General features: G+C 44.4%; 1 protein-coding gene and 1 long non-coding RNA gene across 4 annotated transcripts; one reads left to right on the plus strand and one right to left on the minus strand.

Annotated features, from left to right (window-relative positions):
- Positions 1-4,662: 4,662 nt before the first annotated feature.
- LOC308240911 lies at positions 4,663-7,693 on the minus strand. Its single transcript, XR_013959844.1, has 4 exons — positions 7,614-7,693; positions 6,792-6,881; positions 6,034-6,210; positions 4,663-5,556 (listed from the first exon to the last, which is right to left on the minus strand). It is a non-coding gene; the product is annotated as an uncharacterized lncRNA (long non-coding RNA).
- SVBP (small vasohibin binding protein) lies at positions 7,484-10,864 on the plus strand. Of its 3 annotated transcripts, none has more exons than XM_080654383.1 (3): positions 7,484-7,550; positions 8,548-8,693; positions 10,636-10,864. In XM_080654383.1, exons 2-3 carry the CDS (start codon positions 8,580-8,582, stop codon positions 10,720-10,722), a joined length of 201 nt encoding a protein of 66 aa, XP_080510509.1. In that variant the 5' UTR covers positions 7,484-7,550; positions 8,548-8,579; the 3' UTR covers positions 10,723-10,864. The 3 variants fall into 3 exon arrangements, with proteins under 3 accessions (XP_080510509.1, XP_080510510.1, XP_080510511.1); XM_080654384.1 differs by lacking the exon at positions 7,484-7,550 and adding an exon at positions 7,554-7,691; XM_080654385.1 differs by lacking the exon at positions 7,484-7,550 and adding an exon at positions 7,872-7,989.
- The last annotated feature ends 2,537 nt before the right edge of the window (positions 10,865-13,401 follow it).

The following is a 13,401-nucleotide window of genomic DNA, read 5'->3' on the forward strand; positions in this document are numbered from 1 at the left end:
CCAAGTTTGGGAAATGCTCCAGGCCAATTTTCCACCCGCAGTGGGGCCTGGAGCTCTTCCCTGCCAGCCTTTTCAGTTTGACTCTTGAGAAACAACAAACCAAGGCAGTGAGGTCCCTCCATTTCATTACGAAGACACCTATCTTACAAACTCAGGGTCTGGAGTTAGAAAGACCTGGGTTCAAGTCTCAGCTCCCCAGGTACTAGCTCTGTGTCCCTGGAGAGTTGTACAACATCTGTGGATCTCCAGGTCTTAATCTATAAAGGAGGACCCTTCCTCACAGGGACTGTGAGGGTTCAAAGGCATGTAAAGAACTTGCCGCAGCCCAGCTGGTGAGGCTCAGTGGTTGAACATCGACCCATGAACCAAGAGGTCCCTGGTTCAATTCCCAGTCAGGGTACATGACAGGGTTACAGGCTCGATCCCCTGTAGGGGGCGAGCAGAAGGCAGCTGATCGATGTTTTTCATCAATGTTTCTTCTATCTATCTATCCCTTTCCTTCCTCTCTCTCTAAAAAAATAAAAATAAAAATAAATCAATGAAAACGTTTTGTTTTTTTAAAAAAACTTGCCACAAATGCCTGGCAGAACAAGTACCCAGTAAATGTGCTGTGATCCACGAGAGGTGTGGGCACTGAGTACATTAACCACAGGGAAACCCTAAAGAACTCCTTACTCTAAAACTCTTTCCTACCTACTTGACTGCCTGAAATTCCTATAGCAGGACACAAACCTTTCATGCCACCATCGGGGAAGAAGTATAATAAAATACTTCAAGAAGAGATCATCTCTTACATTCTCTCCAAGACTTCAAACCCTTTCTGAAGAGGAGGGGCTTGGTGAAAGTTATCAGGCCAGGTCCCTACAGGTCTTGGAATAGGACAAAGATGGGACTTGGAAGAGGTGGGGCTGTCAAAAAGAGGCTGGGAAACTGAAGATGACTTAAGCTCTGAACACATTTCCAATTCTGTTTTGTTTTTTGTTTTTTTTGTGGCAAAGAGCACACTGGTTTAGGGATGTTTTGTTTTTATTTTACTTTTTAAAAAATACGTTTTTATTGATTTTAGAAAGAGAGGGAGAGGGATAGAGAGATAGAAACATGAATGTGAGAAAAACGCATCTATCAGCTGCCTCCTGCATGCCCCCTACTGGGGATCGAGCCCACAACTCAGGCATGTGGTGGGGGGAGCGGGGGGTGTCATGGGTTGAAGTTCAACCACTGAACCAAACCCACTGAGCTTTTATATTTATTTTTTTATATTTTCCCACTGGGCCTTTTTATTTTTTAATCCTCTCTTGAGGATATTTTTCCCATTGATTTTTTTAGAGACAGAAGAGAGGGAGGGAGAGGAGGGAGAGAGAAAGAGAGAGAGAAACATTGATAGGGGCCCGGGATGAACCTGCAACCGAAGTATGTGCCCTTGGCTGGGAATCAAACCCTTTGGTCCTAGGGCCAATGCTCTAACCATTGAGCAAAACCAGCCAGGGCTGTTTTTGTTTTAAATCATGATTCATACAGCATACTTCTCTACTTTCCCAGTGTTGCAAATGGCCACATAACACTAGGACACGGTGAGGTTAGGATTATAGTTAGGATATATTTTTTTGCTTCAACCCCACTCATTTTCCTGCAGGTTGCCAGCTACTCGGAAACTGAACAGGAGAAGTTAGGTACATGAGAAAAGCTCTCTACCTTATCAATTATTATTGAAGGTGGAAGCAGGCAGGGCCCAGGATCCCCTGGAGTTACCCCAAACCCCAACACCGTCAAGTAAGAGGTGCTTTTGAAACACACCCGGAGTAGACATGCCCAGAGTAGCACAGAGCTCCAAACTGAGCCGGGGCTGCCTGAAGTCAAATAAGAGGAGCCCTCCCCCACCATGGCCCCATCTTCCTAAATTCGGATTGTTTATTGTGATTAAGAGGACAGGCCCTACCGTCAGCCTGGGGCCAAGCCCCAGCTCTGCCATTACCAGCTGTGTGACCTAGACAGTCTCATTTACTCCTCCAAGTCTTCCCTCATTCACACATGAAATGGAGTTCATGATAGTACCTCCTTTGTAGATAGGGCTGCAGTAAGGACTCATAGGAAATACATGTGAAACGATTTGCACCATATTCTAAGAATAAAAAGGCAAATGAAGTCTTTCCATCAGATTGTCACTCTGTGTGACAAGGGCAGCCGAGGTGGTTCCCGCCAGGGAGTCTCCCTGAAGCACGTCCTCAAGTCACTGTTAAGCAGCCATAGAGGCAAACCAGCCCAGGAGAGGATGACACCAGAAATGGACTTTTACTCTCTAGTCATCAGAGAAATGCAGGTTAAGACCACAGTGAGATAGGATTTTGTCTTCCCTGAAATTATCAAATATTAGAAAAAATAAGACCCAGAGTTATTACACATGTGGGAAAATGACTCTCTTGCCCAGTGCAAATCAACTTTCGCAAGGGTAATTTAGCAGTAAGTATGAAATGATGTGTAAATAGGTGAAAGTTTTAATCCAGTAAGTCTACCCCAGAAAAGAACCCTGTGGAAATAAATAAGGATGTGCATAAGGATTTGACGGTGAGGATGCTCATCACAAAGCTTCTTGTGAAAAGGAAACGTTAAAAACAACCTAAAAGTACATTAAATGGGAATGATTAACTAACTGTTGCACATTCTTGCAATGAAATACTACGCAGCATTTCATACACATATGCTAAAACAATCTTTAAGAGCATTTGGGCCCTAGCTGGTTTTGCTCCGTGGACAGAGCATTGGCCTGCGGACTGAAGGGTCCTGGGTTTGATTCCCATCAAGGGCACATGCCTGGGTTGCCGGCTCAATTCTCAGTAGGGGGTGTGCAGGAAGCAGTCGATCAATGATTCTCTCTCATCATTGATGTTTCTATCTCTCCCTCTCCCTTCCTCTCTGAAATCAATAAAAATATTAAAAAAAAAAAAAAAGAGCATTTGGGAAGTTTTCACTGTAACCCAAACAGTAACTTTAAAAAGCTATGGATAGTATGATACAATTTAGGGAGAAGATGCTTAGCAAAGAGGCAAGAGTGTAGATAGTAAACAGTGGTTACTTCTAGGGGTGAGGAAAAGCATTACAACAGAAGTTCCCTTAATAACGCCAAGCAACTTCAGAAGACCCTGCAAATCTACAAATGATCAGTCTGAAAGCACATAGCACAGGGCCTGGCTAGTAGTAAGGACTAAATGAATGATAGCTATAATAATGATGATGATGACAATAATACTTGAAAGAGAGTCTTTAGACAAAACCCACCCAGGCTCCTTGTCACTCTTCCCCTTTTGTGCTTCCCATTTCCCATTGCCTCATTTCGTCCTTTAAAATGTCTTGTGCCCGGCCAGCAAGGCTCAGTGGTTGAGCATCGACCTATGAACCAGGAGGTCACGGTCCAATTTCCAGTCAAGGCACATGCCCAGGTTGTGGGCTCAATCCCCAGTATGGGCATGCAGGAGGCAGCTGATCAATGATTGTCTCACCATTGATGTTTCTATCTCTCTCTCCCTCTCCTTTCCTCTCTGAAATCAATAAAAGTATGTATATATTTATATTTTTAAATGTTCTCATGAGTAAGGAGAAAGGGGATAGTTTCTCCAACGAACCTGAAGATCCTGAGAAAGTTAAAGGACTGAAAAGAATGAAGAAGGGGAAAGGGAGGAGCACTCACCGCCTTTGGAATCAAGGGCCCTTTGTGCGGCAGAGCTGGAGTCTCCAAGCTGCAGACCCTCCTTCCATCCATCCAGGGAGATCAGGCATCAGGCAGAGGGGTCAGGAAGGGCTCCGGAGGTGGGCCTGGGAAAAGCTCTCCTTTCATTCTAATGCCCACAGCCCTCAGCCAGGGGCTCCCTCGTCTGTCCCACAGACTCCCTTCTAGCTGCCCCTGCACACCACAAGCTCCGCCCTGCCTGTCTGCCCCTGATAAAGGAACAGAGCAAAGAGAGGCCTCCCTAAAAAAGTGAGGGAAACTCCAAGTGCCACCGGGTGTCAGGGACCTTTGGCCCTCACACCCTTCCCCTCCCCAGCTAACTGCATAGCGATTCCTTTTCATAAGTTTTGACCCTAAAGCACCCTTTCTGAAAAGCTTGCTCCCATTTACTTTCCAAATCTGAGTAAAATTGAAGATCGGTTTCAAAGACATCTACCAATTAGCCACCTTCTTTAACTCACTACCTTTATCTCCAGCTGCACCCTTATGTGTGCTTCCTGACAAGCAAACATGCTGTCTACCAACCTGTGATAAACCCTTTCCTGCCTGTCTTGACAGCTTTCATAATATCCATAATCATATATTAATAACATCTATAATTATATCCTTAACAATGAATTATAAAAACAAAACAAAAACAGACTCATAGAAATAGAGACTAACAGGGTGGTTACCAAAAGGGATGGTGTGGAGGGATGGACGAAAAAGGTGAAGGGGAATATAGTTAATAATATTGTGATAAATGCACACGTGACAGATGATTACTAGAATTAGTGGGATGATCATATGGTAAGGTATAAAAATGTCCAATCACTATATTGTATACCTGAAAGTAATATAACCAATGCAAGATTGTGTACAAACTATTGTACACAATCTTTAAATAAAAAATAAATTTTAAAAATGGTTCTTTCTGGAAAAGGCAATGAAATTGATGGGAGGAGAGAGAGAGGAAACTTTAATCTTTACTCTTCATGGTTTTTACAAGAAGCACATATCACATAATATTTAAATAATAAAATATATATGGGAAAACCCCCAAAGCATTATATACTTCTATGTATTTTTGAACCTTATAAAAATGGAGCACATTATACCTAATTCTCCATAATTTCCTTTTTTCAGTCAACATTCATTTCTGAGTCCAGCTGACACCTGTGGTGGCCCAAACCATGTCCCTCAACCCACTCGATTTCAGGGTAACTGAAACTTGCCACCAAGCTGCCAGCATGCCCCCCGCAAAGGCCACAGCAATTCTTTGCTCATCTCACTCGGGCTCTCTACAAAGCTTGGGAAGGCTGTTTGATCTGTGTGCAGCTCAGGAGTTCAGGAAAGTTAATACCTCAGGGGATCAACCTGTGGGGATAGGAGATAGAGGAAAATGCTCCAGCCTCCCACCTCAGAGGGACCGTTCTGAACTGTATTCTTCACGACTCTCAGAGAGTTCCCAGTGGAATGAGCACAGTAGCCCACAGTCATCAGTAGCTCAATAATGCACCTTTTATTGGTTTTTCTTCCTTTTCTTCTCACCATTTCTGATTCCTGGGATCACTTCCTAAATATGGAAAGATTTGTCTCAAACACTCTGCTTTGGGTGAAGTGCAAATTAAGACACTGAAATCCATCCAGACTAATTCACAGTTTCACTATTCACCGCTGTGTGGTAGGCCATTGCCTGAATACACCAACAGATTGTCCATTTCCTCCAGCACATTCATTCACCGCCGTGTGGTAGGCCATTGCATGAATACACCAACAGATTGTCCATTCCCTCCAGCACATCCATTCACCGCCGTGTGGTAGGCCATTGCCTAAATACACCAACAGACTGTCCACTCCCTCCAGTACATTCATTCACCGCCGTGTGGTAGACCATTGCATGAATACACCAACAGATTGTCCACTCCCTCCAGTACATTCATTCACCGCCGTGTGGTAGGCCATTGCATGAATACACCAACAGATTGTCCATTCCCTCCAGCACATCCATTCACCGCCGTGTGGTAGGCCATTGCCTAAATACACCAACAGACTGTCCACTCCCTCCAGTACATTCATTCACCGCCGTGTGGTAGACCATTGCATGAATACACCAACAGATTGTCCACTCCCTCCAGTACATTCATTCACCGCCGTGTGGTAGGCCATTGCATGAATACACCAACAGATTGTCCACTCCCTCCAGTACATTCATTCACCGCCGTGTGGTAGGCCATTGCATGAATACACCAACAGATTGTCCACTCCCTCCAGTACATTCATTCACCGCCGTGTGGTAGGCCATTGCATGAATACACCAACAGATTGTCCACTCCCTCCAGTACATTCATTCACCGCCGTGTGGTAGGCCATTGCATGAATACACCAACAGATTGTCCATTTCCTTGATGGTAAAAATGTGGGTTGTTTCTGGTCTTTTGCTTTTACAAACAGTGCTGCTTTGAACATTCTTGATCCATGTTTCATGGTTCACATGTGCAAGAATTTCTCTGGGAGAAATGATGAGAAAGAATCATTGATCGGCTGCCTCCTGCATGCCCCACACTAGGGATTGAGCCCCAAACCCAGGCATGTGCCCTGACCGGGAATCAAACCCTGACCTTCTGGTTCATAGGTCGACTGTCAACCACTGAGCCACACCAACCGGGCTATTCTCTTTTTTAAATCTGATAAAAAAGGCACTTAAGGTTTATCATCTTAATCATTTTTATAGTCACACTGTTGTGCAACAGATCTCTAGGACTTTTTCATCTTGCAAAATTCTCTATCCATTGAACAACTTCCTTTCCTCCCCTCTCCTAGCCCCTGGCAATCACCATTCTACTTTCTAGCAGTTTGACTATTTTAGAGATCTCATATAAATAGAATCATGCAGTATTTGTCTATTTGTGAGGTTGTGCTCATTTTTAAGGCTTTTGATATGTAGCACTAAACTGATTTCCAACAAGTTGTGACAATTTACACTTTGAAATTGTGTGTCCATCTAGACTACACCCTATTTGCTTAGCATCCATCATTTGTTTCAAAAGAAACAAAAGTAATGGGCCTGAATATGTTTTCATTGTCTTACCTAGAATCCTGGCTGAACTTGCTGGGACACTTAACTAGCTGCATGACCTTGGACAAGTCACTTAACTTCTCAGTGCCTTTGTTCCTCTATCTGTAAAATAGGGATAATAATAATATATTATTATACATGTACATTATTACACAAACTTATTATGAGAAATACATGAGTTAAGAAATGTGAAGCTCTAAGAACAGTGCCTGGAACATAAAAAGCCCAGAAGAGAGGTGGCTATTATTGTTGTTAGTTTTTTTGTTGTTGCACTGAACAGGATTTCTGTTGTCAAAGCATTTATCTCCATTTTCTTCAATCCTTGATAATCTAATGAATGAAAAATGACAGCCAGCTTTTTTGTTTTCTGCACTATGGACGATTTCCTCTTTCAAAGTACTGTGGCAAACGGGATCTCACTTGATCTTCCTCATATTAAAGCTAGAAATCAAGAAGACAGCAATCCCCACCCCCGCTGTTTGAATTAAGAAACTGAGACTCAACAAGTTACAATTCTAGTCCCAGGTTTCAGATCTCACCCTTCAAAGCCTAGCAGCTGTCCCACAAAATATTCCCGGGAAAAACTTTTGTTAAACCGCTCCTGCCCCTCTGCCCCCCCAGCCCCAGCCCCAGCCCTAAAGCCAACGCAAGGCATTCAGATAAGCCCTCTGCGCACGCGCGGCCTGCCTGAGGGCGGGGCCTCGGAGAGCGCCGGCCCCGCCCAGGCCCCGCCCAATCTGAGGCGCTGCGCTCAGGACTCGAGGCCGGGAGGTAGGGAAAGGCGAGGATCCCCCTCGTGGGGCGGTGTCCACGACGCGGCGGGGCCCCAAAGACCTGAGGCCGGGGAGGGAAGGTGCCGATTCCCGAGCGCCGCCCGCCTCTGCCGCCATCTTACAGCCGGAGCCCGCAGCGGTGGGAGGGGAGGCTCCTCTGGGGCCGGGCCGGGCCGGGCCGGGCCGGGCGGCGGGGGGCGGGCCGGGCGGCGGGGGGCGGTGGCTTGGCTGGCGCGGACGGCGGAGGGCGGGGCCCTGCCCGCAGGCCTGGGACGCAGCTGTCCCGCCGGCAGAGGTGGCAAAGCCCTGGCCCGAAGGCTGGCGATGGCGCGAGGCTCGGGCCTCCCCCTGCGAGACTTGGGCTGTCTTGCCCCAGACTGTGGCCTTGGTGTCTTCATAATTGTAACAGTCCCATGTCGGGTACAGCACGCACCAGTGTATGAAACGCTTTCACATGGGTTTCCACCTGGTCCTCACACAGGAGCTCATGGAAGGAGGCCAGGGAATGGACTATTGTCCCATTTTGCAGACAGAAAACTAAGGCCCAGAACAGGGAGATGTGCGTGGGGACGCCCAGCGAGGTCGTGGCGTTGGGAGATAGGTCTTACTCCTCCAAATGCAGCACCCTTTCCATCGGGCCACTCTGCCTCACCTGTCAAAGGAAAGGGCGGAGCTAAGGGATTAGTTACCAGTGGTCGGCAAACTGCGGCTCACGAGCCACATGCGGCTCTTTGGCCCCTTGAGTGTGGCTCTTCCACAAAATACCAAGGCCTGGGCGAGTCTGTTTTGAAGAAGTGGCGTTAGAAGAAGTTTAAGTTTTAAAAATTTGGCTCTCAAAAGAAATTTCAATCGTTGTACTGTTGATATTTGGCTCTGTTGACTAATGACTTTACCGACCACTGAAATGACTGGCAACTCTTTATTTTTTTCCCCTCCTTCTTTCCCCACCCCCCTCCCTTTCCTTCCTTTCCGTTCCCTCTTTCTGTACCATCCAGGTCAGAACTAAGAAGTATTCAGAAGCCAAGTCATGGATCCACCTGCACGTAAAGAAAAGTCCAAAGTTAAAGAACCTGTCAGCAGAGTTGAGAAGGCCAAGCAGAAATCAGCCCAGCAGGAGCTGAAGCAAAGACAAAGAGCAGAGGTGAGATTGAGGAGGGGGCCTGTACACCTATCAACTGCTGGAGATGATGCAGAATAGAGAAATAGTAGAACTGTGATGGGGAGCCCTACCTGCCTGCAGGCAAAACGGGTGTCCTCCATGTTTAGAGAGATGATCATTCAGGTCCAGAATGGTGAAGCCCATAGTCGCATGCCAAGTTAGTGTCAGGTCTCCAGACGACTCCTGGGGCAGAGCGTTTGTGCTAGGGACCTGAGGGAAGGAAGAAAGGAGAAAGAAAAGGGACATGTGAGGGAGGGGTCAGTGAGAGAGAGCGAGTGTCAGACACCCCAGCACAGATGTTCTGCATTTGGCAGGGAGAAGGAGAGGCCCAAGCTCTGCACCCACCAATGTGTCCTTTGGTCAGTCCACACTTACCATCAGTTTGTGAATAAAAAGTTGAAACTGTCGCCCATAACCACCTGAGCCACACCAGCCAGGCCAGTATTATATTTTCTCAGAATTATTTGTGTTGTTGTTTGTGACTATTTTCGTCACTGTGGAATTCCATTTTCCTTAAAGATTAGGGGATTTTATCACAATAAAAATTTTTTATGAAAAAAGATTATAGGGTCATTCAAGCTTACTATTTAATCAGTTTTGATCATTTTACTTTCTAGGAATTTATTTCATTTACCTTTTCAAACTTATTGACACCAAGTTCATAATGTTTGCTGTAATCTCTATTACATTAGTACTTATGTGGTGTGTGTGTTTTTTTAAATTCTAATAGTATTGTTTGTGCCTACTCCCTTTTTGTCTTGATCAGTTATGTTGGTTTACTTAAGCATTTTCAGAAATCCACCACCTTTTGGTGATCCTCTCTATTATTGTACATTGGGCTGCTTTTCCATTAATTCTGCTCTTATTTTCTATGTGTCTCACATCTCAATTTCTTTATTTGCCCCTTTCTTGTCTTTTTTTTTTTTTTTAATATATTTTATTGATATTTTACAGAGAGGAAGGGAGAGGGATAAAGAGCTAGAAACATCGATGAGAGAGAAACATCGATCAGCTGCCTCCTGCACACTCCCCACTGGGGATGTGCCCGCAACCAAGGTACATGCCCTTGACCGGAATCGAACCAGGGACCCTTCAGTCCGCAGGCCAACGCTCTATCCACTGAGCCAAACCGGTTTCGGCCTTTCTTGTCTTTTTAATTAATCAAGTTATTTTCCCTAAATACAAACATTCCCTTTTTTTTTTTGTCCTACAAATTGGGAAGTTACATGACTGTTCTTTAGTGGACACGTTGAGACCACAAGGATAAAGAAAGATGAGAAATAAGGTAGAGCCCCTGCTCTTCACCTTATCTGTTGCATTTTTTGTTCCAGCCCACTGTCTTCCCTGGGTCCTATTCTCACTGATGTAATAGTGAGATGCCTCCTATGTGGCCTGTAATCTCTCCTCCCCCCACTCCATCCCTCACATGGTCTCCAGTTATCTTTCCCAAAGCCCAGATGTAATCAGGTTGCTCCCTGCACACCTACCTTTGGTGGCTTTCCAGAGTCGGCCAGATAAAGTCCAGGTTCCTTGGCATGGCATTTAAGTCCCTGACATACTCTTCTTGCTTTCTCCAGTTCCCCAACCCTCCTCTATAATATCCTTCATATTAGCATACTTGAAGTTTCCAGAATGAATCCTGTACTTTTCCATTATATTTATTTAATCATAATACTCCCTCCTCCCCCAATCACCTATCAAGTCCCTTCCCCAGTCTCTATTTGTTCAAATCCTACAGATCCTTTAAAGGCCAGATTAAGTCACCTGTTTCACTGCTTTCCTGCTTCCCCAAATGGAATGAATATCTGCTTCTCCTGTTCCCTTACTGGTGCAGTTCCGGCACTTTCAAATGGTGCCGCCTATTGTGTCTGAAGATAGGTTGAGCAGCTGCCTCCATTGCTAACACATCTTTTTCTCCCATTAGATTTATGCCCTTAACAGAGTCATGACCGAACTGGAGCAGCAGCAGTTTGATGAGTTTTGTAAACAGATGCAGCCTCCTGGAGAGTGAGCCACCCATGTTCAAACGAGATGGGACCCCTGAGGCTTTGTCTGTGAGCTTCGTACCAGTTTTAAGCTGAGATGGCCCATGTGGAGCCTGACAGACTAGACCAGAAGGCATTTGTGTTATTCCTAAAACTGGATAAAATCTGAACTTCCTATATGTAACTTCTGCTTCACTGGTTCCTCCAATTTGAATTGGCCCAATGCTTGCTGAAGAGACTTGTTTTATTCTCCTAAGGTAATACTCTTATTTTTTAAGCCTTTTTCTATTGTTTGAGAAAAATCAGTATTTCTTGTGAAACTGTAAAGCTCCAAAAATACAAATAAAATACTAATAAAATGTGCATTTGCTCATACTTCAGTTGGGGGTGCCTAGCCATAGGAAATGGATCAATGTTATAGGAGAGGAAAAGTGAGGCGAGCAGAGGGAACCCTTGCTCCTTCAGGAGGGGTGTGGAAGAGAGAGGCAGAAAGAATGTGGCTGCTTCCAATTCTCATTCTTCCTGGGGCTGAAACTCTATAGCCCCCTGATCCTCCATTTGTAGCCATACAGTATAAATCTGTGCCCTTTGACTCCCTGATGAGCTGCTACTCAGGGTCAGAGCTGTAAGCCAGGGTCCTCTCACCTTGTGAATGTGGACAGCTAGCAGCAGGCCTGCACCAGCAGGAGAAGAGGGCAGGCATTGCTTTTTCATTTGGCAGTGACTTTACCAGGCCTAGAAACGGATTTATGATGAGGATCTTCAGGCTGGAATGTCTGAGCTCATGGATGTTTGTAAGATTCATACTACATTATACTAACGTTGTATATAGCTCTCTAGAATGCGCAACTAAATCAATTCATCTCCAAAGTAAACCTTTTTGAGTGCCAGGTATTGGCAGACAGCAGAAATCCAAAAGCATGTTTGTGAAGGAAGTTACAATATAGTGAGACACAGATATAGTCATCTAATTCTGAAAAAACATATGTGATAGAAATATGATTAGAGAGCAGTGGGGAGGGAGAGGGACTGTGTTCCTGTAGAGCCAAATCAGAGCAATGTGGACTTCGCTGGATTTTTATTTTTAAATCCTAAATTCAAATTGAATGTATATTTGCCATATACATTGTTCTGCAAACTTCAAGAAGTTAGTCCTGAGGTGAAAAGTGCTCTGGTGCCCAGCTGAGGACAAGGTGGACAGCCAACAACCCTTTGTACACCACCTGGAGGTAAAAGTCAAGAGAGTGCTGGGGTGTGCTGCTTTCGGTGGACCTATGTTCTTTTTTGAGGTGTAGCTTTAGGGTTCCATACAATATTGTTTATTTCTATTCACTTTGGATCTTAGGATATGAAGTGGCATTTTGAATATCTAGAGTTAATATTTTAGACCTTAGGAAAAAAGCATATAATGAGGGTCTAGAATCCAAACGATCCTTCAAGCTTCCAATATGACTAATCTCTACATGAAGCAAAAGGCAGTGGCTTTGTTGAAATAATTACAGAATTTCAAGTTGGGCAACCTGATTGTCCTATGACTAGCTCTGATTTATGGGGCTAGAGTATGTAAATTCATTGCAGCATTATTTACAATAGCCAAGATATGGAAGCAACCTAAGTGTCCATTGATAGATGATTGGATAAAGAAGAGGTGGTATGTATATGCAATGGAATATTTTACTCAGTTATCAACAATGAAATCTTACCATTTTCGACAACATGGATAGACCTAAATGGTATGTTTAGAATAAGTCAGACATAGAAAGAAAGACAAACACCATATGATTTCACTTATATGTAGAATCTAAAAAACAAAATAAAAGAACAAACAAAACAGAAACAAACTCATAGATATAGAGATGGTTGCCAGATGGCAGGGAGGTGTGGGCTGGGTAAAAAAAGGTGAAGGGATTAAGATGTGCAAATTGGTAGTTACAAAATAGTCATGGGATATAAAGTAGAGCATAGGGAATATAGTCAATAATGTAACAACTATGTATGCTGCCAGGTGGGTAGTAGACTGGACTTATCTAGTAGACTAGACTTTGTAAGCTATATAAATGTCTAATCACTGGGTTGTACACCTCAAACTAATGTTATGTTGAATATCAACTGTAAGTGAAAAAAAAATTTTTTTAAAGAAATGCTATATGGCTGGTTGAGCATTGTCCCATGAACCAGGAGGTCACGGTTCGATTCCCAGACAGGGCACATGCCCAGGTTGTGGACTTGATCCCTAGTAGGGGATGTCAAGAGGCAGCCAATCAATGTATCTCTCGTTAATGTTTCTATCGCTCTCTCTCCCTCTCCCTTCCACTCTCTGAAATCAATAAAAACAGATATTTGAAAAAATGAAACACAGAGCCCTAGCCGGTTTGGCGCAGTGGATAGCGTGTTGGCCTACAGACTGAAGGGTCCTGGTTCACTTCTGGTCAAAGGCTTGTACTTTAGTTGCAGGCTCAATCCCAGGACCTGGCCAGGGCGCATGCAGGAGGCAACCAATAGATGTGTCTCTCTCACACAGATGTTTCTGTCTCTCTGCCTTTCCCCGTCCCTTCCACTCTCTCTAAAAATTTATGGAAAAATATCCTCAGGTGAGGATTAACAAAACAAAACCAAAAAAAGAAAGAAGAAATGCCTTAGTGAACTGAGTCCCACCCCATTACTGGAGCTATACCAATTCTGATGAGTTTCCTTTCCAAGGGATT

This window comes from Plecotus auritus, assembly GCF_963455305.1.
Source record: "Plecotus auritus genome assembly, chromosome: 2".
Lineage (NCBI taxonomy): Eukaryota > Metazoa > Chordata > Mammalia > Chiroptera > Vespertilionidae > Plecotus > Plecotus auritus.

Excerpts from the sequence above, each read along its gene's own strand:
- SVBP (XM_080654383.1), top strand. The coding sequence starts at position 8,580 with ATGGATCCACCTGCACGTAAAGAAAAGTCCAAAGTTAAAGAACCTGTC. Across the intron at positions 8,694-10,635 it reads AGCAAAGACAAAGAGCAGAG|ATTTATGCCCTTAACAGAGT; the intron begins GTGAGATTGAGG and ends TTCTCCCATTAG.